We start from the raw sequence: 25953 nt of genomic DNA, 5'->3' as shown, positions 1-25953 counted from the left end.
ACTTGTCATATGAAACGGGTGCTCATCACGGCGGTTATGTTTAACAATCGATTATGCACAAAGTAACATAACACTCACTCGCACAAACACACACACTCACCACACTCTCTTTCTCTCTCTCTCTCACACACAAACACGCACACAAATATGATCGCACATCAAGCGTTCTTGTCGTGCGTCTCCACACCGCGACTGCCACGTGCATAACCAACACCGGCAGCAGCCTCGTCAACAATCGCCGTCTCATCGTCATCATGTTCGTCATCGTCATCGTCAACGTCATCGTTCAACGCATGTGCCGCACCCACGTCACCACCGACTGATGCGCGCAATGACCAGGGCGACAGGAGCGACGCGGCAATGTTGCCCAAACGTCGCAGCGCGTGCGTCGGTGACACGCGAAAGTCATCAAAGAGAAAGGCGGCGGCACCAAGCGCAGGCAGCTGCAGCAGCATCACCACGCCAATGTGGAGGTCCCACCACAACGGCACGCTGTCGTGCGTCACGCGCGTCAGCCCTGCCCACACCACCTCAAACACCACCAGAACCACCCAGTACTTGAGCCAGCCCAGCAAGACGTTTGTCGCCCCGACAACACGGTCGTGGCGCGCGGTGGTGGTGGCGGTGGTGATGTCACTGCCGCGTCCATCCTGACGATCGCGGCGACGACTATGCACGTGACCATCGTCGTCGCTGTCACCACCAACGGTACGACCATCAGCATCAGCAGCATCAGCAGCATCAACGGCACGTGCGGCGTCAAGGGCGAGGTCTGCGTGTGAGAGGGCGCACGTGGTCTTGTACGCCGGGTACATGTAGGCCACAAGCACTGCCGCAAAGCGCGTTAGGAAGCGTGGCGAGAACACCGCTGGCAGCGCAATCAGAAACACGGACGTGTCCGTGAACAGGGCGCTCAGTGCCATCAGCACACGCTGCACGCGCGTGGGCACCACCATCTTGGCCACGGCCCACAGCGGCGTGACGTATGCAGCGAGCACGTGCTGAAAGCGACGGGAGGCCGGCGATGCCACAGCCGTCGTAAACACGTGATTGCGCAGCAGCGAAAACACAATGCGCGTGCCGCCAATCAACGGGGCAACCAGCCACAGCAGCAGCGTCATGTGTGCCACGTGCGCATAGGGCAGCAGCGCGTACGCCGTCGACGACAGCACGGGCACGCGCGAGCACGTGGTGAGCACACCAAAGCACACCCAGTACTCCAGCCACCGCACAACCACATCCACACGCCCAGCCTCTGCTGCCGCTGTTGTGTGTGAGGTGGTGTGACCATCGTTATGGCTGCGATGGTGAGTGGCCACACGGCGTCTGACCCCAGAGGACCCACCGCTGCTGCTGGTGGTGGTGGGACTGTGGCTGTGGTTGCGTGTTGAGATGCGACCGTGTGAAGGTGTCGGAATGCGCAGGCGCCGCGAGTGGGGCGATTGGAACACTGCGCCGTTGCCGTTGTCGTTGCCGTTGCTGGCGTGATGCGTGTTGTCTGCGTCGGTGTCAGTGGTGCCACTGCGGCTGAAGAGCGAAGCGAGCATGCTGCGGCGACCCCGGTTCGCAGCGTCAGGTTGCTGGTGCACCTGTTGATGGCGGGCAGACGGCGGCGGCGTTGCCGGCGGCGGTGCAGCAGCGGCAAGAGCGCCCTTGGCTGCAGAGCTGTCGAGCTGGGTCTGCAAGGCGGTGGTGACGTGTGTCAGCGTCAAGGTGTGAGCGGTTTGCTGTTGTTTGTTGCTATTGGTTACTTTTCGTTAGGGGGAGGCAGGGGAGGGGGGATCGAAGCAGGTGAGGCGCGCCGTGCCGACAGGCATGCAAGCACCAACGCACGTACACATTTAGGGTGCGCATGTGATGTGCACACAACGTGTATACACGCACATGTGCAAACATGAACACGGAACAAACGTTCGCACACACACGAACAGCGTACACACAACTACAAACGCACATGTGCACACATGTACACGGAACACACGTTCGCACACACACATGTACAAAATACACACACACACACACATGCGCGCACATGTACACCTTCGCCGCGCACATACGCACGTGTACTCACCGGAGCAGGAACAATGTCCTCAATCTGCACGATGGCGGCGATGGACATGCAGGTGGGCCAGACGCGTGCAAGCACGTCTGCTGCAAAGGGCCAGTCCATGAACCGCAGCACCGTGTCAAAGGTGAGAGCATAGCCCCAAACAACAAAGAAGGAAATGGGCGGCAGCAGCGCAGCCACCACGCGCGACTGCCGGCGCACGCGATCCAGGAACCGCCGATACGCCGCCGCGGCACGCTCGGCACGCCCCATGGCCAATCGAACGTATCGCCGCACCAGCGCCATCAGCCGGCGCGTGGCCCGCACCATGAGGCGCGTGGCAATGTACAGGAGCACAAGGCCGGCAAGCGCGGCCAGCACCAGCGGGTTCTCGTACAGGAACAGCGCCAGCGCCCACGCCAGTGTCACCAGAACACGGACCCATGCCATAAGCGCATGCTGTGTCGTGTGCACGGCGTGTGTCAAGTCACCGCACGCACCCTCCCCGACGGCATCCTCGTAGTACCGGCACGCCTCCGCGGGAACGTCCTGCACGATCGTGGACATGGAGCCTGCCCACAGCCATGTGTCGCTCACAGCCGCTTGCAGCACCTCCACAACACCATCCGCAGCCATCGTGTGTGTGTGTCTGTCTTGGTGTGGTTGTTCCGTTTTTTTGTTTTCAGCTGCGGTGCTGACTGTGCAGTTTTTTGCTTGCCGGAAAATTTGCGAAAGGCACATGTGTTATTGGCGGAGGAGAAAAAATTGGGCTTCGCCGATAGCACGCGCTCAAATGTGCCTTTTTCCTCGTTTTGCCAGGTGAGCATGGCGGAGATGAGAGACAGGAGCATGATGCGAGCGAGAGAGCCAGCCGTGTGCGTGTGTGGAAGGGATATGGGAAGAGGCAGCTGCACGCGTGCGCCTGTGGTGTTTGTGCTGGACGATGGGCAGACAAGGGCATGGTGCTAGCAGCAGTGATTGGCCCCAACAGGCAGAACAATAACACCAACACCAACCACACCAGTAGCAGCCCCACACGTGTGCCTGCGTGCGTGTGTTAGTTTGTGTAACCAGCCTGGCTGTCGTGATGCCGCATGCGACATCAGCCACAATCAAGCGACACTTTTGTTCTCGTGTCTTGATTCTCGTACCTTGATTACACCCAGGAATTACACGCACACAAACACACACACACACACATGCACACTTTTACAACACGGGATTTGCTGCTTTCACCTCACCACCTCCACCTCCACCATCACCACTGTTGGTTTTTCTTTGTTGAAGCAGCCACCCTCGTCTTCCTTCTTCGTCTCCGACGCTGCTGACAAACACCAGTCATGGGCAAGCCCCACGGAATCCGTACCGCACGCCGTCTGCGTGTCCACCGCCGCAACCAGCGCTGGCACGATCTTGAGTACAAGAAGAAGCATCTGGGTACCGCCCTCAAGGCCAACCCCTTTGGTGGTGCTTCCCACGCCAAGGGCATCGTCGTTGAGAAGCTGTGCGTTTTGTGTGTGTGTGTGTGTGTGTGCGTGCCATTCGCTTATGTGTGCGTGTGTGTGCGTGCGTTCGTGTTGTGTGCTGTATGCTTGCAATGTGCAAAGCGTCAAAGCTGTACGGTGATGGACCGTTTGGTGCATGCCTTTGACTGTGGTTGCATTTCCCCCGAGAGTGTCCACATGCATTCTCTGTGGGCAGTTGCTGCGCCCATGCTCTCGCTTCACTCGCAATGGCGTGCAGTCATTCTGTATCATGTCACGCTACCGCCTGCTCACACGGTCGCTTCCTGCCTGCTACTCCTTTTACTCTCATTGACAGCGGTGTCGAGGCCAAGCAGCCCAACTCTGCCATCCGTAAATGCGTGCGGTAAGCTGAACGACCATAGTAGTCGTGCTTGTCGCCATGCAATCTGCTTCGTGCGCCACATTCAATTTACCTGCACCAGCTGCCGCAGCTCCATGCATTCAATGTCACGCACATGCGCACACGAACATACACACACGCCTGCGTTTGTGCTCCTTGAAGCCATGACGGTTTTTTTATCTCACACCACGTTCATTCCCATGTTGCTTGCACTACCTCCACCCACCACCAACAACAGTGTGCAGCTGATCAAGAACGGCAAGAAGATCACAGCGTTCGTGCCCCGTGATGGTTGCCTCAACTTTGTTGACGAGAACGATGAGGTGTGTTGTCTTGTGCATATGTTTACGTGTGGCTGCGTGACTGCGCTCGATTGCGACGAATTTGACCGCTTGATACACCCTGCTGACGCTTGTGTTTGATGGCTTGATTGTCCACCTTGGTCACTTTGGTTCCATGCAGGTGCTTGTGTCTGGTTTCGGTCGTAAGGGTCATGCCGTCGGTGATATCCCCGGTGTTCGCTTCAAGGTGCGTGTGAGCGTGTGTGGGTGTGGGCGTGTGTGCAGATGCGTGGCTGCGTGTGGGTATTGCTGCTGTATCGCCACTGCCGTTGCGCCCTTCAACGCATGCCCGTGTCCACGTCTCTTCCCTCTCATGTTTCTTCCCTGCTCCTCGTTCCCTGCAACACTTGCCCCACCCCCACTCATGCTTGGGCACCTCATTCAACTGTTGCGTCACTAGGTGTGCAAGGTGTCCAACGTCGCCCTCCTCGCCCTCTACAAGGAGAAGAAGGACAAGCCCCGTTCTTAAGCGAACAGCAGCACCACAACACCAACAACAACACCCAAACCAACCCTCGCTTGGTCCCTATTCGTCCCATATCTCTTTTTCCCCTCAACACACATGTGCTGACTCGACCTGATTTGTCTTGTCAGTCGCTTTGATGCCGCATGCACGCACACACCCCTGTGCCGCTGCCATCGCCATGTGTTTGTCATTTGATCAATGAATGAAATGGCACAAGTTTACTGCCAAGGGAGAGCACAGAGAGAGAGAGGGGGGGGGAGACAGTGTGTGTGTGTGTGTGTGTGTATTTGTGTGTGTGCGTGTGAGAAATAGCGAGTTTGTTTGTGCGAGTGTGTGAGTGTGTATCTCATCACCAAAAAGGTGAAGCAAAGCAAGCTCGCCAGAAAGCTTTGTCGTCGTTTGGGTGGTTTTAATGTGGACTACATACACGACTCAGGGAAACGATGGGGACTACGGCTATGGCTGTAAGCAGCGTGGCTGCCCGCATGCGCTGTTGCCCACAGGCAACGCAGCAAAGCGGCGAGCACACAACACCACAGCCACAGGCCAAAAGCAAACGCAGCAGCTACAAACATGTACAAAGAAGACACCAAAAGGAAGAATAGCAGCAGGTAATGCGACACATGCTGGCGCACAAGGATGTGGGTGCCATGACGCAGGTTTCGCGACAAGCACACACACATGAACAACGCCGAGCACATGCCAACAACCATGCGAAAACACAAAAGGAGGACATGAAGGGTTCGTGTGAACAGAGTAAGCACGGGTTGGTGGCGCCGCGTAGAGCACGCTGCCAACAACAGATGAGGCATGCCGCGACAGTGAGAGAGAGGGGGGGGGGGGAGGGAGGGAGGGGACAGCGAAACAACGCTGGAAAAGGAAACTTGCGGTGGTCATCGTGGTGGTGTCACTAAAATGTATTGTGGCGCATGAGGGCGCGGGTCAACTGAAACGCGATCACATCAGAACATCGTGCTGCGACACGCGACGAAGAAAGCACGACGATGGTCAGTCGGTGCCATTCGCGGCTGCACGATAGACATGAGGAGTGAGACGTGAGGTGGGGTCCCGGTTTACATGTTGCCCTGCTTGGCCGCCTTCTTCTTGTTGAGCAGGCTCTTGTGGATGTGGGGGATGACACCTGTTGAAGAAGCGAAGGAAAGAAGAGTGAGGCCGGGGGGAGGGTAAGATTTGATTGAGAGTTTGTTCGGGAATGGTGGAGACAAGTTGGTGAAAGGAAGGAGTAGTCACAGGCAAGAAGGAAGCAGTAAATTGGGCCACTTGACAATGGAAACTGGTGAACACACGAGAGAGCGTGCACACACACACACATACGCGCGCGCGCGGGAAAGCGCGGCAACGCACCACCGCCGGAGATGGTGGCCTTGATGAGGCCGTCCAGCTCCTCGTCACCGCGGATGGCGAGCTGCAGATGGCGCGGGTTCACGCGCTTGGCCTTGAGATCCTTGCACGCGTTGCCCGCAAGCTCAAGCACCTGTCGCGTGTGTCAAGTGTGTGGTGAGGTGTGTGTGGGAGGGGGGAGGTGGAGGGTAAGAGAGGCAAGGGCACGGTCGCGCAGCATTCCACCAAACACACACACACACACACGCACGCACGCACACACACACACACACACACACAAACACAAGGCGCGCATGTGCGCACCTCAGCGGTGAGGTACTCGAGGATGGCGGCTGTGTACACGGCGGCGGTGGAGCTGACGCGGCCCCGGTGTGCAACGCGCTCCTTGAGGTGGCGGTGCAGACGACCAACAGGAAACTGCTCACAGCAACCGGCGCGATTGTGAGCTTTCAGTGGTTGTTGTGGTGGTGGTGTTGGTGGTGGTGTCGTTGTTGTTGCTTGCGTGGGAGCAATCGTTCGCAGGTCATACGTCCATCGCCACACCAACGCAACAGCAAGATATGCAAGCTAACAACACACGCACACGCGTAGTAGACAGACGGACACACCTGAAGTCCGGCACGTGTGGAGCGGGAGATGGCCTTCTGGCTCGACTTGCTCTCAACCTTGGCTTTTCCGGCAGGCTGTGTACGTGGACGTGTGTGTGTGTGTGTGTGTGTGTGTGTGTGTGTGTGTGTGTGTGTGTGTGTGTGTGTGTGTGTGTGTGTGTGTGTAAAAATGTGCCCCATTTTGTTAGCAGAGCGAAAGGAACCGGGGCTACCCACTCAAACAAGCAAGCAAGCAAGCAAACAGAGAGGGACGCCTTGCCTCTCTCCAGAACCCATCTTTGGCTTCTGTCACACCACACCACACGACGGAGCCGAATAAGCGGCCATGCACAAAGCCAGCATACGCGCCAAATCGCACACATGTACGCACACATGCACGCACACATGTCCACCAAGAGAAAACAGAGCTGTATCACCCACCATTTTGGCGGTGTGGTGTGTTGATTGGCAAGGGATACGTTCCTTTGGCTATCAATCAAACCATACAAGCAGACAAGCAAATAAGCAAGCACACCGTGTGCGCGTCGCATGCACACATAAACGCACACACACACACGCATGCACACATCAACACACACATGCACACGCACACACACGCACGCATGCAAACACACACACACACCTTGGTTGCTGTGGTTTGTGTGGGTGTGAGGCGGCAGAGAGAATTGTAACGGTGGTGAGTGCGCAAGTTGGTGAAGGTTGAACTGAGCCCGGCACAAGCAAAGCAAAAACAACAAGCAAAAAGGGCGCGCGAAATCCGTTGCACACCAACACACAGCGATGCAAGCAAGCAAGAACCCACAGCATCGACAAGGGAGTGTGTGCACATACTGTACTTTGCGCGTAACGGTCACACGCACGCACACACACACCCACAAGCACACACACACACTCTCTGCACCTTGTTTGCCCTCACACTCCAACAACCGCGCCAAAAACCACACCAGGTCAACGAATGAACGAACGAACGCTCTCTCACCCACCTCCTCGCTTGCTTGCTTGTTGATCGTGTTGGAAATGATGGCGGCAAGCAACGCAGCATTACGCCAAGCAAGCCAAGAACAAAAAAAAAAAAAACAGCGCGCCATTTCACCGACACCACGGAATCATTACTGAAATTATGGCGAATTCACGTTGCCCGCTGCAAATCCCAGCCAAAATTATACGTTCACTGATTGATGATTCGATGCGGCATTATGTTAGCGCATCATAACTAGACACCACAAAAGTTTGCGTCCGAAGGACTTCCATCTGTCTGCTGCTGCTGTTGCGACCATCCACAACCAACTCCCCATTATCTCCGTCTTGTGTTCTGTCTTCCGTCTCACCCTTCTTACATCCTTGTGTTTCCCTCTGTCAGAGACCCCCCCCCAACAATGGCTGCGGTTGTGAGTGTGATCACGGCAACAAGCAACAGCGGCAGCGCCTGTGTGGAAGAGCTGCTGCGGCTCATCCACAACCCCAAACATGGGGAGCAAAAGCACGCGGTGCAGGTGCGAGCGTGTGTACGGTCTGAGAAACAGAAACGCGACCTCCTGCAACACGGGTACCAGCAGTCGCCTTCAGCCGTGACAGTGACGGCGGGCGTGGACGCCCTGGCCCCAAACACGCTGCCCCCTGCGTTTGAAGGGGCGAGTGTCGCTGTCATTGTCACGCCCATGACGCCGCAAGGGTTCGACAAGGACGCACAGGCCACCGCCAACATGGTAAACGCAGCCGTTACCGCCGGTGTCAAGCACATTGTCTACGTCGGCTCCTGGACCGTGCACCAGCCGGCGCGCCTCTCGCTCCTCGCCGCACGCTTTGCGCCAACGGAGCAGCTCCTCCACAAGCTTGCCGACGACGTCGGCATCACCTGGACATCGCTGCGCTCAGGCTACTTTTTCAACAACTTTGTGCACGTGCTTGGTCCGGCACTCAAGCAGCATGCCACAACGCCCATCACCGTCCGGTTCCCCGCCATCACCGTCCCCGCGTGCGACCCTCGCGACATTGGCCGCGTCGCCGCACACGTCGCCATGGACCACGCCACCTCGCGTCAGGACCACCACGCCCGCTGCTACGACATCAGCGGGCCCGAGCTGCTGCCCATGCGCGAAGTCGTGCGCCGCGTGGAGGCAGCCGTCCTGCCGTTGCCCGGTGCCAGTGATGCCAGCCACGCCGGCGACGCCAGTGATGCCAGTCACGCCGGTGATGATGCTGACCAACCATCATCCACGGCCTCGGCAACAACGCCAGCAACAACAGCGACAACAGAGACAACACGAGGAGCACTGCGCTTGGCGTACGAGCCCGTGCCGGCTGCGGCGCTGAAGGGCGTCGTGCCAGAGTACCTGCATCAGCTGCTGGTGTATCTGGAGGAGGAAGGCGAGCACGCGGTGCCGCTCAGCCGCGACGTCGAGACCGTCACTGGCCAGCCACCGGTCTCCCTTGACACGTGGCTGCGCACTCGTGCCGCTGCACCCTTGCACGACGCCCTCCACAGTGCCACCGGGCATGTGGAACAGAAACACAACAACGATGACGCCCAGACCGACACCAACAACAACGATGATGACAATGATGGCGTTGACGACGACGTGTTGTAACAGTAATGGTGATGGAACCAAAGCATTTATCATCTACTGCATCTGTGTCTCACTCAACGTCTATGACCTTGTTGTTGTGCATGCTGGACAGGGACAACCGTCCACCCCACCCAACCCCAATCATTCTCCTTCCAAACTAGCTGTTGTTCCTCCTTGTTCACCCTGAAACCCTTGCCCCCCCCCCCTTTGTTTTGCTGATTAAACTCGCAAGCACACAAGCCCCGGTGGCGTGTCATACTTGTCTGTGTTGTGTCTTTCTGTTTATGTTTCCAACGCAAGGGTGGTCACGCACATTACACCACACACGCACAAACACTCTCGAGCACACTCGCACACTGCTCGGGACGAGGTAGGAAAAGTATCCACATACACAAGGCAGCACACGTAAGAACCTGCCAGGAGAACTGATCACAATTCATCAACACAACACAGACAAATACAGCAAAGGACCAACACGCACATTGACAAACGAATGCCACCCTCGAGGCTGCACGCACGCACGCACGCAAGCAAGAGGGCACAGGGGAAGGTGACAAAGTTACAGGTTGTGGAGTGTGGTTGAAGTAGTCACTGCAGCTGCAGCGTTGTCTACTTGCTGGACACATGGCCATTATGCGACAGTGGAGGAGGACGTGGGGTCCGTCATCACAAGTGGGCACAGCTGGCTGCTGCCAGCAGGGCGCGCACTGCACACGTGCGTGTATGTGTCATTCAGGTTGTCCGTCACAAGAAGTTGAGCAGAGCCGGTCGAGTTGTCTGCAATGGCAAAGTAGTCGCCACCGTAGGCGCCGTCAAACAGAGGGACCGTCCAGAAGTCCTCCATGTCTGTCGTGACGTTCTCGTACGAGGCAAGGCCGCCGTCAGCGTAACCGACACAGCGAACCTCATTGCCCTCAGGCGCAGAGATGCCAAAGGTGATGAACTCGTACACAACCTGCGCCTCGGGAGTCTCCACGGTCGGGCACTCAAGAGTAGTCGTCGTTGTGGTTGTCGTGGTCGTTGACGTTGTCGTCACAACATAGTCGCAGTTGCGATCAGCCGTGTTGGCAGCACAGAACCGGCTGTGTGTGGGGGGGGGCGGGTTGCGAAGCAAATTGGTGAGTGACTTGTCATTATGGAATGATGTGACCCACTTGTTAATTGCCCACAAACAACCAAGCCGTCGACCTCCACAAGCATGACATCAAATCCATCACAAACAACACACACACACACACACACACACATGAACAGAGCACACGCGGGCTGCTGTTGAAAACTCACTAGCACTCAAAGATGTCCTGGATCTCATCGAAGGTCGTGGACGAGGTCACGTTGCCGCACTCGCACGAGTACAGCTGGTCACGCGCAGACACAGAGTAGTGGCTGTACGACAGCATGCAGTCCGCAAACGTCTCAAAGTCGGGGGAAGGCCAGCTCTGCAGCGGCAGCGGAGGGGCGGGGACGGGGAAACGGATGATGGGAGGGATGAGCAACAGGTGGGTGATGAGTCAAGGCGGGAGGAGGAAATACAGTAAAGGAAGCCCAGGAAGACAAGAAGGACAGCAAGACAACGATTGGCAGCATGCACACGTAAACACACTGACTCACCCTGCCAATGCACGTGTTGATGCTCATCTCGCAATCCGCAATGCAACCAATGTGCGTTGTGGTTGTCGTGGTGGTGGTGGTTGTGGTGGTCGTCGTCGTGGTGGTCGTGGTGGTGGTCGTTGTGGTGGTCGTCGTCGTTGTGGTGGTAGTGGTTGTCGTGGTGGTGGTGGTGGTTGTAGTTGTGGTAGTTGTCGTGGTGGTAGTAGTCGTCGTCGTCGTCGTCGTGGTGGTGGTGGTGGTGGTGGTAGTCGTCGTGGTGGTCGTGGTGGTAGTAGTGGTGGTGGTCGTGGTTGTGGTAGTGGTGGTAGTAGTCGTCGTGGTGGTCGTGGTCGTGGTCGTGGTTGTAGTTGTGGTCGTGGTAGTTGTGGTCGTGGTAGTGGTCGTGGTGGTCGTCGTCGTGGTCGTCGTCGTGGTGGTGGTGGTAGTTGTGGTGGTGGTAGTCGTCGTCGTTGTGGTAGTTGTCGTCGTCGTTGTGGTGGTGGTAGTTGTGGTGGTGGTCGTCGTCGTTGTGTCGTAAGCAACGCGAGCACTCAACACCGTGCACCGGTTGAAGCGGAACAGCGTGTCTGCGGCACATGCGTCAATGTCGTCAACATGGGCCTCGTTCAGCGTGTACGTGCGGAACAGGTTGTATGCAACAACATCAATCGTGTCGCTCGAATCACCGTTGTACCGGCACACCTGCACACATCCAACACAGCGAAAAGAGGAGGGAGTGTGTGCGTGTGTGTAAGAGAGAAGAGTGAGTGAGTGTGAGTGTATCATGTGTGTGTGTGCTTAGTGTGCACGCAGCTACAAGTACACCTCACAAGTGAGCCTCAGCTATTCCACGCAACGCATAGCAGGCACACACACACACACACACACGCAGGGCACAGCACAAGACTCACGCGGCCAATGTTGCAGTCCTCCGCAAGCGCCTGCTTCCACTTGGCGCCAAACTCATCGAGGTCTGCCTCGTCCTTGTCCGTCATGTTCTGGCGGTTGCACTCAACCTCAACCTGTGATTGAGGAGGAGGTGAGTGACAGCATGTGACTGAGTTGCACACACATGCGCGCATGCACGTTCATACACAGAGTGTACACGTGTCAAGGCGCAGGGCTCAAAATATGTGCAAACAAGCCCTCACACACACACACACACACCTCCATGATGGTCTCGAAGACGGTCTGGGTGCAGTTGGTGATGGCTTGGCAGGCACTGCTGATACCACCGCCCTCAACCGTGCACGGCCACACCCGAACGCAGTCTGTCGTTGTGGTGGTGGGGGGGGTGATGACAATAGCAGAGGGTTGTGAGGTCATGGGCAAACTCGTGTTGTGCTTGCTTGCAAGCAAAACGTGTGCAGGGGTGCATGCACGCACGCTTGTGGCTTCAAGCAGGTTTGCTGCCACGGCACCACCACAGCCTTCCATCACCCTTCACGAACACCACCACCACCACCAGCCACCACCACTACCTTTCACCAACAATCTTCACTTCACGACCATGACTCACTTCCGTTGTCGCAGCCATCCGTAAACTGGCGGCACTGGCAGGTACCACCTGCGTGTGGTCAACCACGCAAGTCAGTCAGTTAGGCAGTCAGTGAGTCATTCAGCCAGTCAGTCAGCACCACCATGGCTATTATCAGTCCAAGCAAACCAAGCCAGCAAGACCAAGGCAACACGAAACAAGCAAGACCAAGGCAACACGAAACAAGCAAGACCAAGGCAACACGAAACAAGCAAGTAAGACCAAGCAAGCAAGAGCACTCAGACACACATGCACGCACATGCACACACATGCACAATCTTATTCACACTCACCAACAGAGCAGCGGTCGCGGGTCAGACCCGTCGCGGCTCCGCCCTCAAAGTAGTAGCCAGCGCTCGAGTCAGTCAGCTCCGCACAGTTGTCCAGGTTCTGTGAACGTAATAAAACCACCGTCAACGTGAGCACCGTCACAGCAGCAGCACAGCATGCGAGGAATGCAAGCATTGCATTGGATGCGTGCATGACAAAGCGGCACAGATGACGACGGCAATGCCTGCAAGTGCAAGCAAACAAGAGCTGAAACAACACGGCCATACCACGGTGTTGAGGAACTCCGTGGAGGTCAGCTCATCGCCAAGCACAATGCCTTCCGGTGGGCTTTGCTGTGGTGGGTGTGTGTGTGTGTGTGTGTGTCAGAGAGAGGGAGAATGTGGGTGAGTGAGCGAGAGAGTGAGAGTGAGAGACGAGAAAACACTTGAACGAGAAAGCATTCGCAATAGGGGAGGAGTGTTGCACCCACATGCGCCTGCGTTCACACACACACACACACACACACACACACACACACACACACACACACACACACACACACACACACACACACACACACACACAAAACGCGCAATGCACACAACTCAAGACAGACACACGGCTGACCAGACAGACAGGGCAAAGTCAACTAACAAGCCCAAAGCAAGAGACACACAACCAGACATTCATTCACACACACTCACACACACAGCGACATGCATTCACACACACACACAACGAGACATTCACAACCAGACATTCACACACTCACATTCACACACACGCACATTCACGCACACACACACACACATCGAAAACAACTCACAGCGTTGGTGAGAGCGCAGAGGCCGGCCAGGGCCACCACAGCAAGCACGCACAGGGCGGCCTTCATCGTCGTCGTCGATTGGTTGAAGAAGAAGAGAGAGAGGTTGAAGGGCACAACAACACCAAGGTCTGTGGCAGGAGCGAGAGAGAGATGGTTGGGAAAATGCGTTGACTGGTTGGTGCACAACACTCATTGGCTTGGGGGCTCGCAGTGCGGCTTGCTTCTTGGCATGCCAGGTGCGCGTGTGTCGGCCAGTCCCGTCGTTGTGGTCGTGGTTGCTGGGCGGTCGTCAGTCATTGTGTTGCCTGCATGCACCAACGACGCCTCGAAACAGGACGTTTTACACGGCAACTTCACAATTCGAGGCGTCGTTGGCATTCGAGTAAAAAGCATTGCATAGGCAATCCTAGAGTGCCCATCATTCATTGAATTGTTTTGCTGATGTCAGCAAGAAGGAGGAGCAAAGCACGAAGGAGCACAGCACTTCCTTTGCCGCCAACAACTCAAACCGTGAGCAGGTTTAAGGGTTCAGAGCAACGTCTGCTATTTTGTGCGTACATGCGCGCGCCATGTGTTGTGGTGTAGTCTGTAGTGGTGTGTTGCGTGCGCGCGGTTTGTGTGTATGTATGTATGTGTGCTTTTGTGTTTGTGTGTGCCTGTGTGTGCCTTCGTGTCTCCATAAGAGATGTGGCGCGTTTATGTTGTTGTCTCACATCACAAAAGCATTCTCTAAAAAGTTCACCATGATGTGCCGAAAAGCAGAGAACTGAACACAACACAACACATGAGAAAAGCAGCCCAACACACAGCACTGTCCCGCACATCAGTGAAGGAAAAGCGCATCAAAGAGTGCATGGGTTGCTGAAAGTGACTTTGTGCTCGCCTTCTCCTTCGTGGCACGCTCAAATGCAAGCAACACGGCATCAACGGACTTGTCGTTTGCGAAGCGGGCGCTTCCGTGCTCGTGAATGTTGAATGCCGGGTACAGCAGCACAAGCGTGGTGATGGTCTTGGCGGACCAATGGGGCGGGGGCTTGTCGCCGAGCTTGAGGTTCACCTGCTTTGTGCGCTGCCACACCTTGAGCAGCTCCAGTGCCCTTGCACACGTCGGTCCATGTAGGTTGTCTGGGAGCTCGCCCATGTTCTCCCTAAGATCTTGGTAGAAGCGCTTGTTCTCCGCCAGCCCGCCCGAGAGGATGGGAAAGATGCGTTTGATCTTGTGCGCGCGGTGCAGCTCAAAGGCGAGGATCAGCTCGAGCAGGAACATGTGAGTAGCACCGCTGCTGCTGCCACCACCGTCGCCATCGAGTTCGCCGCCCGTGCGCGCGGCCACATCTGCCAATGACCCCACGGGCCGGGCCGCCGTCGAGGAGCTGATCTCAGGGTCCACGTTCTTCCGCCACCACGACAGAACCGGCACGTACAGGTCCGTGTGCAGCAGGGGGTGGTCGTTCTCCGCGTCGGTGTGAACGGGATCGTCGGCCTCAGGCTGCTTGCCTCGCCAGCCCACCGAGAGCGCGTGCGAGCGCGAGAGGAAGTCGCCGCTCTTCAGCCGAATGTTTGTCGCGAGCAGATTCTGCAGCTCAGCATCATCTTTGCATGAGCTCACAAACACGTTCCAGCGGCCAATGTCTGCCTTGCGACGCAGTTTCCTGCGCACGACCGAGATGAGCAGCGTAATGAACGTCAAGATCCACAGCGTCAGTACAGCGGCATTGAGGAAAATGGTGAAGGTGGGAATGACAAACTCGGACGCCTTCACCGTGAGCAGCAGCGTTCCTTGCTCAGCAAACACCGTGGAGAAGCTTCCCGCTGTGGCCAGCGTGGCCAGAGCGACGAGCACAACACGCGCAAGGGCGTTTGGCGATGCACGCAGTCGCAGCAGCTGCGCCACGGACAATCGGCCGCTGCCAAACTCAAGCTGCAGCCACACGAGCAGGAACAGCAGGTGCAGAGACAAGTTCCCCGTGCCCCAGAAGCGGACTTTGATCACCGCGTCCAAGTATTTCAGATCCTCTCGCTTAAACTTGGACGGGTTCCCCGCTTCCTTGAGCACCACTAGGCAAGGCAGCGTTGCGTAGGCAAACCCAACAAAGAAGCACCACAGGAACACCTGCACAATCAGCACGGCCATGGAAAGGCCAGTCGCGCGCAAGATCTGGTGCCTCACTGTGTCTGGGTGCTCCTGCCGTGAGCGAAACAGCACGCTGTCTTGTACGTACTGCAGCAGGAGCACAAATCCATGGACGAGGGCCAAGGTGCCTATGCCCGCAAGCTTGAAAAATGTGGTCCAACCCGACCCGAAAAAGATCGCCACCACACCGTATGTCGTGCACAGCGTGAAGAAAAACAGCACCCATTGCGGGGTGGTGGCACGCTTCCTGCCCTCGCGCCTGTAGCCCAGCCAAAGAAATGACTGCACAGCCCACCGCAACACGTGCACACGTCGGCCCGAGGTCGAAGGAGGCTGGTATGAGTCAGTCACGGCTGCCGAGCTGTCGACGCTGGTGGGGGGCACTGCGTGAGGCTTGCGCGGCAACGCACTTGAGGTTGCCGATGCTGAACTGCCTGTGCCGTTGACAGCATGTGTCGCGAACGGCCTTTCACCCTCACCGTCTGCGGTGTGTGCCGCAACATCAAAGGACGGATTTTCTGCAAACCCATGCGCGTGCTGGGCCTGCGCCGTGACATCCACGCGTGTGCTTGTCGCGTCACTATCCGGCTTGTTCGTGCTTGGGCAAGGGTTGTCGCTGTCCACCAAAGTCGCCGCGCTGCTCTTCTCCGGTGTGGCGTGGTCCTCAAGTGATTTGTTCACCGAGTTCCTCCTGCTGCGGATGCTTTGACGCCGATGCATGTGGCTAATCTGAGTCCTGCGTGTCCAGCGTGTCCATACGGTCAGGAACAGAGATAGGAAGAGCGCCGTGCCGAGCAACGGGATTGACAAAATAACGGCAAAGATGTGGGAGCTGGTGTCGATCCAGTCGCCAACGCGCCGTTGCTCGAACGGACGCGGCCAGTGTGCCGGCGGTATGCCTTTGAAAGGGGTTTCTGTTCCGGCTGGGCAGATGTAGTCTGCGGAAATGACGTGACCACCAAGCAGAAATCCAAACGCGCCAAAGGCCAGCAGCGCGAAGAACCACTGGCAGGCAGCAATGGCTCGAGTTTTGCTGCCAGAGCCCTGCACGCTGCTTTCTGTCGTAACGGTTGACGCCTTGTGTTCCACTCGTGTTTGCCACCTGATCAGAGTCACAATGCGTGTGTGCATTTGTGGATGAGAGAGAGGGTGTGTGTGTGTGTGCGTGGGCGAGTGAGTGTGAGTGTGTTTGTGGGTGTGTTTGTGGGTGAGTGAGTGTGTGTGTGTGTGTAAGTGTGTGTGTGTGTGTGAGTGTGTGTGTGTAAGTGTGTGTGTGTGCGTGCGTGCATATGTATGCGTGCGTGCGTTCGTGAATGCGCAGCGTTGTGTGTAAGTGTGCGTTTGCGCGCGTGTGCTGCGGCGGAGAAGCAGTGAAGGGTGTAATGGAGCAGGGTGTGAGAACAGCAGCAGAACAGCGTACATACTTGCGAAAGACGTCCACGTCCTTGGCCATAATCTCGGGTGCCCTTTGAGCCAGCGGCGTGCTCGTGTCTACTTCGTCGAATCCATCCGCGCTCTCCAGGATCACTCTGTTTTGCAGCAAGCGAGTGTGTTGATGCATGAGTGGAGCCCACCACTGAATGGGCGAGGCAGGGCAAAAATCATGTGGGACGCGATCAGGACACAGTGCAGATCTTGTGTGTGATCTGTTGATGTCGATGCGGCAACGTGCGTTCATATGCCGTTGCCCTCACATCAGCACATCAGTGCATGTTCACGGAGGGTGTACAGGTGTACGCTACGCTTAACCTCTCAATGTGCAAAAGAAACAAGCGCAGTCGCATGAAACACGCACACACACACGCACATGCACATGCACACGCACACGCACACGCACACGCACATGCACATGCACACGCACACGCACACGCACACGCACACGCACACACGCACACGCACACGCACACGCACACAACCCCACACTCTCCTCTCCTGTACCTGTCCGAGTCTGCCTTCTTGTCTTCTGCTTGTCCGGTGCGTGGGGTTTGAGCCCTTTCCTCGTCTGCAGCGAAGGTGGGTTCTCCATCAGACGTGTCTGAGTCGAAGCCAAAGCCGCTCTCCACAATCTCGGGCAGGCCTGGGCCTGTGGTTGTCTCGCCATCGAGGGGTCCACCATCGTCGCTTGTCAACTTGATGGAAGCTTTGCGGCCTCTCATAGCTCCATTGCCATCATCAGCAGGGCGACCAAGAACCCCTTCCCACACCGCTGTTGGCGTGTTGCTCTTGGGGTTGGCGCTCATGCTTTGCCTTCTTGCTTGTTGTTTGCGTGTCTCTCTCTGGCTTGGCTGGTGCGTCTCGCTCGTGTGTTGTGGGGGGGGGGGTGGTAAATGCTGGGATGGACCGAGACAGTAAATTTGGTGGACACATGTGTCCCGCACGGAGCAGGAAAGTTTGCGGCATGGCTTTGCAATAATCGACTCTTTGTTGAGGTGTGACCAACTCCTTCGAACCGGGACATGCATTCGCCACCTCTTGTCAAGTCGAGTTTCACACAAAGACTCGACGAAGCAGGGGAAAAAGCAGCAAAGACTCGATCGAACAAGATGTGGCGGCAAGAAAAAGCAGTGGCAACGACAACGACGCGTGCGTGCTTTGAACACAGACACAAGAGCACACACACACACACACACACACACACACACAAACAAACAAGAACGCATACACACACACACACACACACACACACACACACAAACAAGAACGCATACACACACATACACAAACAAACAAGAACGCATACACACACACACACACACACACACACACACAAACAAGAACGCATACACACACATACACACACACACACAAGAACACATCAAATGAACCCCCCCCCCAAACGCAGTCATTGTTTGTGAGAAGTATCTTCGCCTGGCGTTCGAACGTCCAGTTCACGGTATGCGTCCAAGATCACTGTCACGGCGTCCTCGTGTAAGATCCGTGGTTCTTCGCCTGCACGCATGACAAAGCCATGCGTCGCCTTGTCCAGCAACCTGCGCACAATCTGCCGCGGCGTCCAGTAGCTCGGGGCTGTCTCAAACTGCCGCATGCCGGGGATGTTGTTGAGCACCTGCATTGCTGTTGCGTTGGTTTTTTCCAAGGGATCGTCGCTCAAACACAGCTCAACCTCGGCACTGCCGCCCGGTTTTGGACCGGTGCTGCCCAGCATGTCACAGTAGTAAGAGTCGGTGCCGCTGATGCCACCAGACAAGATGGGAACAACGGCAGCGAGGTGTCCCTGCTCCAGCAGCTCATACGCGACGATGAGCTCCAGCAAGAAGTTGTCTTGGTCACGGCCGGTGCCTCCCAGCGTTCCGAGCGATCCCCCAACGCACTCGGGCGGTGCTGCTTCTCCTTCTGCCGCCATGGATTCGGAAAGCCTCCACCAGGAGAAGATGGGCACGTACACTTTCGATGTTGTCAGCGCTTGCAGGAAGCCTTCCATCCAGTCCTCCCCGCCCTTGAGCTTGGCCACATCCAGAAACACGCGCAGGGATTGCGTCTCACTCAGGTACTCGCGGGATTGAAACGTGATGCCCGTGTAGAGAACCCCAGCAAGGTTGTCATCTGCGCCGTGCCGGTAGCTGATGAAGACGGCGAAGCCCTCGCCGTCCTTGTTGAAGCCAGGCACGAGCGCGGCGAGGATGGCGGACCCAAACGTCAAAAGGAACGTCACAGCCCACAGCGGATAAAACATATATGTCAGGGGTCCAGCCAGAAGTGGCGTAACGTTGCGCTGGGGTTTGTCCTCAAACAGTATGCTCGGTTGCGGCGAGAACACCATGGAGAAGCAGCCGCCAACAATCACCGTGTTGAGCAGGATGATGAGGCCGGTGGTGACGGACGTTGGTGAAGCGCTCAGGCGCAGAAGCCGCTGCACAGACGTGTGGCCGGCGCTCACCTCCACCAGCCACCACACAAACGTGAAGAGCAAATGGAAGGAAAGGTTGACGGTGCCCCAGAAGCGCAGACTGAGGAGGCCAAACGTGTACCGCGCATCGTCACTTATGCCACCTTTCTTCTTTGTCCATCGTGGCAAGCATGGCAGCGTTGCGTAGGCGTACGACAGCATGAAGCACCACAGGAACAGCTGCACAATCAAAATGGTTGTGCTGGAGGTCACCAGGCGCGCCAAGGCGGTGTCCCTGTCCGGGGCACTCTCAAAGTGGTATCGCTGCCGGAAGCTGACGTGCAGCTGCTGAAGCGTGCCAGCAAACGCAGTGGTGACAATGCACACACCACTCACCACAGCGATCGTGAGTAGAACCTCGGGCTGCTCATCTTCGAATGGGTACGTGCTCGCCATAAACGTGACTAAGGTGTACAGAGCACCAAGCAGGCACGCAAACAGCAGCCACTGCGGCAAGCTCGCTTTGCGCGCGTTGTCGCGGCCGGTGTACACCCACGTCATCATACTCAGGAAACCTTTTCCAAAAGCCACAGCCTTTGTGAGCGCGCGCTTCCATGCACCAGCGACCCCATTCTCCTTGTCCATGCTCAGGGACGATGTTGTTGAAGCCGCTCGACATGGAACAAGGCAGCAGCAATCACAACGCTGGCGATGGCTTGTGGGGGTTGCCATGCCTTGATTGAGCCGTTGGTGATTGGTGCTTGGGTCACTGCTCAGGTCACCTTGCAAGGGAGCGCACCGTTCGTTGCTTTTTGCCGGAGCTGGTGTGTTGGTGGGCGAGCCACTGGGTTTCCTGTCAGCTCCATCAGCTCCGTCTCCCTCTCCGGCAGTTTCACCGGCGGCAGTCTCCAAGGACGCCAAGCGTCTCCAAATGGTGATGAGCGTGGAGATGACGAGGGTCATGCCAGCCGCTGGTATCAGCGTCAAAGAGATGTACACGTGCGACGTGGTGTTGCGGAACTTGTCGTGGCGATCAGAATCATTGCTCCGGGGCGGCCGAAACGGCGTGGCAAAGTGTGGGATGGCCTTGCCGCTGTCGCTGCTGTTGAATAATGTGGAGGGGCAAACGTTGTCGACCTCAAGGATTTCACCCATTAGCGCCCAGCCACCCAGTCCACACAATACCAGCACCAACAGCAGCCACTGCGCCGACGCGAACCCTGCCTCTGCGCCGTGCTGTCGACGCTGTTTAGGCTTGCGCTTGCCTGTGGTGCAGATGGAAGAGGTCAACATAATGTTGCCTTGTCTCGTGTGGCTCCGTGTGGCTCCGTGTGTGTGTGTGTGTGTGTGTGTGTGTGTGTGTGTGTGTGTGTGTGTGTGTGTGTGTGTGTGTGTGTGTGTGTGTTTGAGAGAGGGGGGTGGGTTGCTCCTTGCTGGACAGGCTTGATTGTGTGCCAACGCGCTAACGCGTGCTGTCCGTCTTAGATAGATTAGGTGTAAAGGCGTGTACTTGTGGGAGGGAGGACAGCTGCTGCTCGGATGATGTGCGATTGGAAGAGGGAGAAGGGGGGAGTGGAGAAGGGAGTTGGCTGAGACCTAAAGGCATGCAAGACTTAGAGCAGATCCCATGAAACGGACAGTGAGTGGTGTGTGTGTGTGTGTGTGTGTGTGTGTGTGTGTGTGTGTGTGTGTGTGTTTGTGTGTGTGTGTGTGTGTGCGTGTGTGTTTGCTTCTGTGTGCGTGTTTTGCTTCTTGTGTGGCTTGCGCAGCAGCGAGCACGTCTTGCTGACATGTGGGTCGTCGAGAATCGCGGACGACCTGTCGGAAAAGTTGCCGTGTGTCTTTATGATCATCTTTGACAAAGCATTCGTCCCAGTTCGTCCCATTTCCTTGTCCTATCCTTGAAGGCGAATGCCCCAAGCATGCCGGCAAAGGTTTTGTGCTTATGGGGAGTATGGGGAGTGGTCACAACATCACACTCGGTAGTGCGGCGTGCAAATACGGCTCTTTCTTTGTTGTGGTTGTGGCCGAATCGTTGTGGGTTGCTGGTGCACACTCGCGCCTTCATCTCGCGACCAGCCAGCCAGTGAGCCAGCACGTTTGCACGCCACACGACAATCTCATCCACAACAGGACAGCCAGCAAAACAGCAACAGCAAAAACGTGAACAGGAGCAAGGAGCTAAGGAGAACCGAAGGCAGATACACAAGAAGACGACACACCACAGCACCACGCCACGACACCAAGCCATCCTCGACGAGCAGGCAAGGGCAGGCATGTCGCAGACGCAGGCCGAGGAGGACGTCAAACACGACGACGGTGAAGAGGAAGACGCATCACCAGCACACTCCACGTACGTCCTTAAGAGAGTTGTGAGGCGGGATTGCGGTGTGTCTGTGAATGGGGTTGCATTCACGTAATGAGGAAATGATATGCAAACGCGCACACACGCACACACAAGACGAAGAAGAGTTGGCGTTCTCACACCAGAGCAAGCACACACAAGAGCAAGCATTGACACACATGCACACCTTCTCGACACGATCCCACACACACATACACACAAGAGCAAGCATTGACACACATGCACACCTTCTCGACACGATCCCCCCACACTTGGCGCACACACAATATGCTGACATGCATATGTCCACACACACACACACACACACACACACACTCACTCACTCACTCACTCACTCACTCACACACACACACACACTCACACACGCACACACACACACACACACACTCACACTCACACACACACACAATTTGCACACTTGCACATTCTCGCGTACTACACAGGTCACCCTTGTGTGAGACATGCTTGGCGTTCCTCATCAGCGAAGTGAAGCAAGAGCAAGTGAGTCATAAGGACGAAGCCGACGCCGACGTAGATGACGCATCCGATCTACTGCGTGCGGCAGCGTTCTTCCAGTGGGCGCTTGTGCTCCTTGGTCTGCTGGCCATCGCACTGGTTGCGGGTGGGTTTGAGATCACCACAGACTTAGTGTGCGCCACCAACGCCACAAACGCGTCCTTTGCTGGAACGGACATCAACTTCAAGACCGTCAATGCGTCAAGGATTGCGCCATTCCATTTTGGCAAGGGCAAGGCCTTTGAACGCGAAACAACAAAGTCCGGGGACCCAAAGAGCGTCCCCTTCATCGAAACGCAGTCACACATCTACGCCTGTACACTGGTCATGTGCGTGGCGGCGACAGCGCTCGTGCTCTCCGGCGAGCTGACGTTCTGGCGGCAGCTGGCCATGTTGCGATTGGCGGCAGCAAGTGAGAGACGCAAGGAAACGAAAACCGATTCCAACGCCAATGGCGACACGGGCGCCGCCACTGCCGACACAAGTGCTGCGGTGTCTCGGCCAGCGAGCAGGCAGGGGCGCAACGGCAACACCAGCTTCGACAGTGGCATGGGTGACGCGGATGGCACAGGCCCAGGACCAACAGCATGCACGTGTGGCAGGCGCTTGAGCGCTCTTGCTGCTCGACACAATGGAAGACGGCGCAGGGGGAGCAAAGGCCGACAAAGCATCAGCACGGACGAGGCGCACAGGGGTAGTGCCAGTGCCAACAGTGCCTTCACGTTACCTGGCCTTGTCAGGCATCCGTCCTCCAGCACCGCAAGCCCCATTAACCGCAACAGCGTGGTGTCGCCACAACCCAGCTTTGATGACCAAGTGCCGCTCAGCGATCCAGCTTCGAGCACGCCGCACCCTGACCTCCCCGCTACAGAGGACGAAGGGTCAGAGGGAAGGGAAGCGCAGCAGAAACGTTGGCGCCGGAGCCTTACAAAGAGCGACGTCCCCCGCGTGCTCTGGGCGGCGTGGTGGCTGTTGCGCGCTTGGACGTGGGTTGGGTTTTCCTCGGCGAGCGGCAAGCGCGCGACGCTGCCACAGTGGCTGCTCTTCGCCACCACCTTCACCTCCCTCTACATGCTCACAGGCGTGGCTGTGAAGAACGCCATCGGCCTTGGTGTCTTGCAATACCTGATCCCGCCGGGCGTGGCGCTCATCGGCCTTGCTCTGGGATCACTGTTGCAGCACTTGCAGCGGCTGCTGGTCGCCCGTTTTCGCCATGCGCACAAGGACACATCGGAGAAGATGTTCGTGCACATGATCTCGGTTGGCGGCTCCATCCTTCTGGCGCAGGTGTTCCTGTTTTGCTTTCTTGTGGCGTACGCCTACAGCACGACGCCCTGCTTTCCCAGATGGAACGCGCCAATCTATAGGGGCGACGCACAATTTGTGTCCAGCCTGCTGTACCAGCGCTTCTGGGGCACCATGGATCTTGCGCTCCACTTGACGTTTCTCAATGTGTGGTGGCTGATGGAGGTGTGCATGGGCCGCATGTCGGTCTCCCGTCTGCTGCGGCTCAAGCAGTCACGCGTGTCCACGTTCTGCTGCCTCTTGGTTGTGCTTGCCTCGGCGGCGGCCGTGGCAAACTTCTCCAATGTGTTTGCCGAGCAGCCCGCCCTATTCCTGTTTGACGACGGACTCAACTACTTCCCGCCCAGCCTCACGTTTGCGCTATCGATTGCTGTGTTTGTGTTGTGGGGCCTTGTGTTCCTCACCCTCATGGCGGCCACGATTCACCAGCGCTTGGGATTGGTGAAAGAGCCCGTCATCGGCTACATCCTCATCAGCTATGTGGAAGAGGACGCACCACTCGCCAACCGCTTGCTGGAGCAGCTGCAGAGCGTGTGTCGTGACAAGTTTCCCCACGAGCAGGTGATTCCGCTGCGCTTCTCCGCGCGGGATATCAAGCTGCTGGCGGCATCGCTCCATAGTACTCACCACGGCGCGCACCACACCAGCGTTGCGGCCGCCGACGCCGCCGATGCCCCCGACGGCGGTGAAGAGGCTGCCCGTCGCGCGGCAGAGCTGCGGCAAATCCTGGAGCAGGACGGCGTGACACGCATCTTTGTCCCACTGCTCACGTGGCACCGTGACGGCGGAGGTGGCTCTGTGCAGCGCCTCTGCAGCAGCACCAGCGGCCGCGGCGACGACTTTTTCCTGGAGCTCGTGCTTGCGCAAGTGCTGCTGGATCTGGGCGTGTTACAGTCCACGTATTCCATTCTGAGTGGGGGACTACCAGACGGCTCTGTGTACTACGACTCTTTCTTCAGCCACTACAGGCCATCTCAATTGGCATCGGCGGTGCCCTTGCTGATCCAGGGCTTGGTGCCGGCGCTTCAGAGGCACTTCTCCGCCACGAGCAACAGCAGCGAGGCCACAATGAGCTTCTCGCAGCTCGTCAAGTCCGCCCACTCACAGGCGTGGAGTATGTCGCCAAGCAAATACTCTCCCCAGGCCCTGTTGACAGGCATGCTGCAGCTGCAGGCCTTCCTCATCAGCGAGCATGGTGTTCCCGAACGCGCAGACGCCAAAGCCATGGAGAGCATTTCCGATGTGTTTGTTACTGTGCATGCTGACAGAGCTGCAAACGCTTCTCACTCGTAAATTGGCTGGGTGTGTAGGGAGGGGTGTTAGTGTGTTGGGAGAGGTGTTAGTGTGTTTGTGTGTGTGTGTGTGTGTGTGTGTGTGTGTGTGTGTGTGTGTGTGTGTGTGTGTGTTTTGTGTTTGTGTGTGTGTGTGTGTGTGTGTGTGTGTGTGGGTGGGTGTGTGTGTGTGGGTGTGTGTGTGTGTGGGTGGGTGTGTGAGTGTACTCGTGTGTATGTGTGCGTGTTTGTGTGTGTGCGTGTTTGTGTTTGGGTGTACACGTTTGTGTTTGAGCGAGGAGTATGCTTGTGAATTGTGTTGCGTGTCAACTGAAGAGCTGTATCTCCAACAGAACACCTTTGCTTGCTTGCTAGTCACTTCTAGCTATTCTGTGTTGGCTGTTTACGTTAAACACGATGGATGCGTGCTGAGGGGAGGAGGAAAGAAAGCGGCAGGTTGCACCACCACCGTGGCAGCGCGATACCAACACTGCACCAACCAAACGCTGCATCACATCACCCTTGTTGTTGCACCAACAAAACCTTCCTACCACCGCTTTGCAGTAGTGCAGTGGGCCACGAAGACAAAACAAACGGAGACACACAAAGGGATCGTGACCAGCATTCCACACTGCCAACACAAGCAACACAGTCTTTGTCGTCGTGTTGTTGTGTCAATGCCACAACGAAACGTGTTCCCTTTGTCTTCGGCTCGTCACAGTTCGTGTCCCTTTGTTTGGCAGGCAGACGAAGGTCTGGGTGTGGCGGGACAGGCCTGCCCACTGGGTCATTTGGCCCGTTTTGCGACGATTGCAAAGCCACGTGGCAAAGTTTCGTCGTAGGGGGTGTCGAAATGTGCACAGTGCCACACCAAAGTCAAAGTGACTGTGAAAGGACAAAACAACGCGTTCTCGACGACGGAGCGTGGGCCATGATGAACTTCACTGAATGTGGCTGCGAACAAGCGACAAGCGACGATCGTGTACTCAAAGAGAAAGAAGGACATGGCCACGCTGCACCAGCCAGCAAACAAGC

General features: G+C 56.8%; 8 protein-coding genes across 8 annotated transcripts; 3 read left to right on the top strand and 5 right to left on the bottom strand.

Moving 5' to 3' along the window:
* Positions 1-28: 28 nt before the first annotated feature.
* Positions 29-2791, bottom strand: PTSG_11231 (uncharacterized protein). Its single transcript, XM_004987673.1, has 2 exons — positions 2072-2791; positions 29-1679 (listed from the first exon to the last, which is right to left on the bottom strand). Exons 1-2 carry the CDS (start codon positions 2786-2788, stop codon positions 159-161), a joined length of 2238 nt encoding a protein of 745 aa, XP_004987730.1. The 5' UTR covers positions 2789-2791; the 3' UTR covers positions 29-158.
* Positions 2792-2852: 61 nt separating this feature from the next.
* PTSG_11230 (ribosomal protein S23e) lies at positions 2853-4949 on the top strand. Its single transcript, XM_004987672.1, has 6 exons — positions 2853-2866; positions 3335-3551; positions 3869-3916; positions 4152-4236; positions 4376-4441; positions 4655-4949. The coding sequence occupies exons 2-6, from the start codon at positions 3388-3390 to the stop codon at positions 4721-4723; spliced, it is 432 nt and encodes a 143-aa protein (XP_004987729.1). The 5' UTR covers positions 2853-2866; positions 3335-3387; the 3' UTR covers positions 4724-4949.
* Positions 4950-5543: 594 nt separating this feature from the next.
* On the bottom strand, positions 5544-7699 carry PTSG_11229 (histone H2A.V). Its single transcript, XM_004987671.1, has 7 exons — positions 7674-7699; positions 7313-7320; positions 7111-7158; positions 6691-6765; positions 6386-6499; positions 6086-6215; positions 5544-5861 (listed from the first exon to the last, which is right to left on the bottom strand). The coding sequence occupies exons 3-7, from the start codon at positions 7111-7113 to the stop codon at positions 5794-5796; spliced, it is 390 nt and encodes a 129-aa protein (XP_004987728.1). The 5' UTR covers positions 7114-7158; positions 7313-7320; positions 7674-7699; the 3' UTR covers positions 5544-5793.
* Positions 7700-7901: 202 nt separating this feature from the next.
* Positions 7902-9496, top strand: PTSG_11228 (uncharacterized protein). Its single transcript, XM_004987670.1, has one exon. It carries the CDS (start codon positions 8067-8069, stop codon positions 9276-9278), a length of 1212 nt encoding a protein of 403 aa, XP_004987727.1. The 5' UTR covers positions 7902-8066; the 3' UTR covers positions 9279-9496.
* Positions 9497-9888: 392 nt separating this feature from the next.
* On the bottom strand, positions 9889-13546 carry PTSG_13157 (uncharacterized protein; the record flags this gene model as incomplete). The annotated part of the gene is made up of 9 exons (XM_004987669.1): positions 9889-10339; positions 10542-10696; positions 11391-11549; positions 11759-11869; positions 12015-12118; positions 12367-12414; positions 12678-12774; positions 12942-13007; positions 13481-13546. 9 exons carry the CDS (start codon positions 13544-13546, stop codon positions 9889-9891), a joined length of 1257 nt encoding a protein of 418 aa, XP_004987726.1.
* Positions 13547-14303: 757 nt separating this feature from the next.
* PTSG_11227 (uncharacterized protein) lies at positions 14304-17854 on the bottom strand (the record flags this gene model as incomplete). Its single annotated transcript, XM_004987668.1, has 3 exons — positions 14304-16716; positions 17039-17143; positions 17553-17854. The coding sequence occupies 3 exons, from the start codon at positions 17852-17854 to the stop codon at positions 14304-14306; spliced, it is 2820 nt and encodes a 939-aa protein (XP_004987725.1).
* Positions 17855-18456: 602 nt separating this feature from the next.
* On the bottom strand, positions 18457-20754 carry PTSG_11226 (uncharacterized protein; the record flags this gene model as incomplete). Its single annotated transcript, XM_004987667.1, has 1 exon — positions 18457-20754. The coding sequence occupies one exon, from the start codon at positions 20752-20754 to the stop codon at positions 18457-18459; it is 2298 nt and encodes a 765-aa protein (XP_004987724.1).
* Positions 20755-21737: 983 nt separating this feature from the next.
* Positions 21738-24940, top strand: PTSG_11225 (uncharacterized protein; the record flags this gene model as incomplete). The annotated part of the gene is made up of 2 exons (XM_004987666.1): positions 21738-21814; positions 22270-24940. 2 exons carry the CDS (start codon positions 21738-21740, stop codon positions 24938-24940), a joined length of 2748 nt encoding a protein of 915 aa, XP_004987723.1.
* Between the last annotated feature and the right edge of the window lie 1013 nt (positions 24941-25953).

This window comes from Salpingoeca rosetta (genome assembly GCF_000188695.1).
Source record: "Salpingoeca rosetta unplaced genomic scaffold supercont1.42, whole genome shotgun sequence".
NCBI lineage: Eukaryota > Choanoflagellata > Craspedida > Salpingoecidae > Salpingoeca > Salpingoeca rosetta.
The sequence above is the reverse complement of the archived record's forward strand: the minus strand, read 5'-3'. Positions and strand labels throughout refer to the sequence as shown.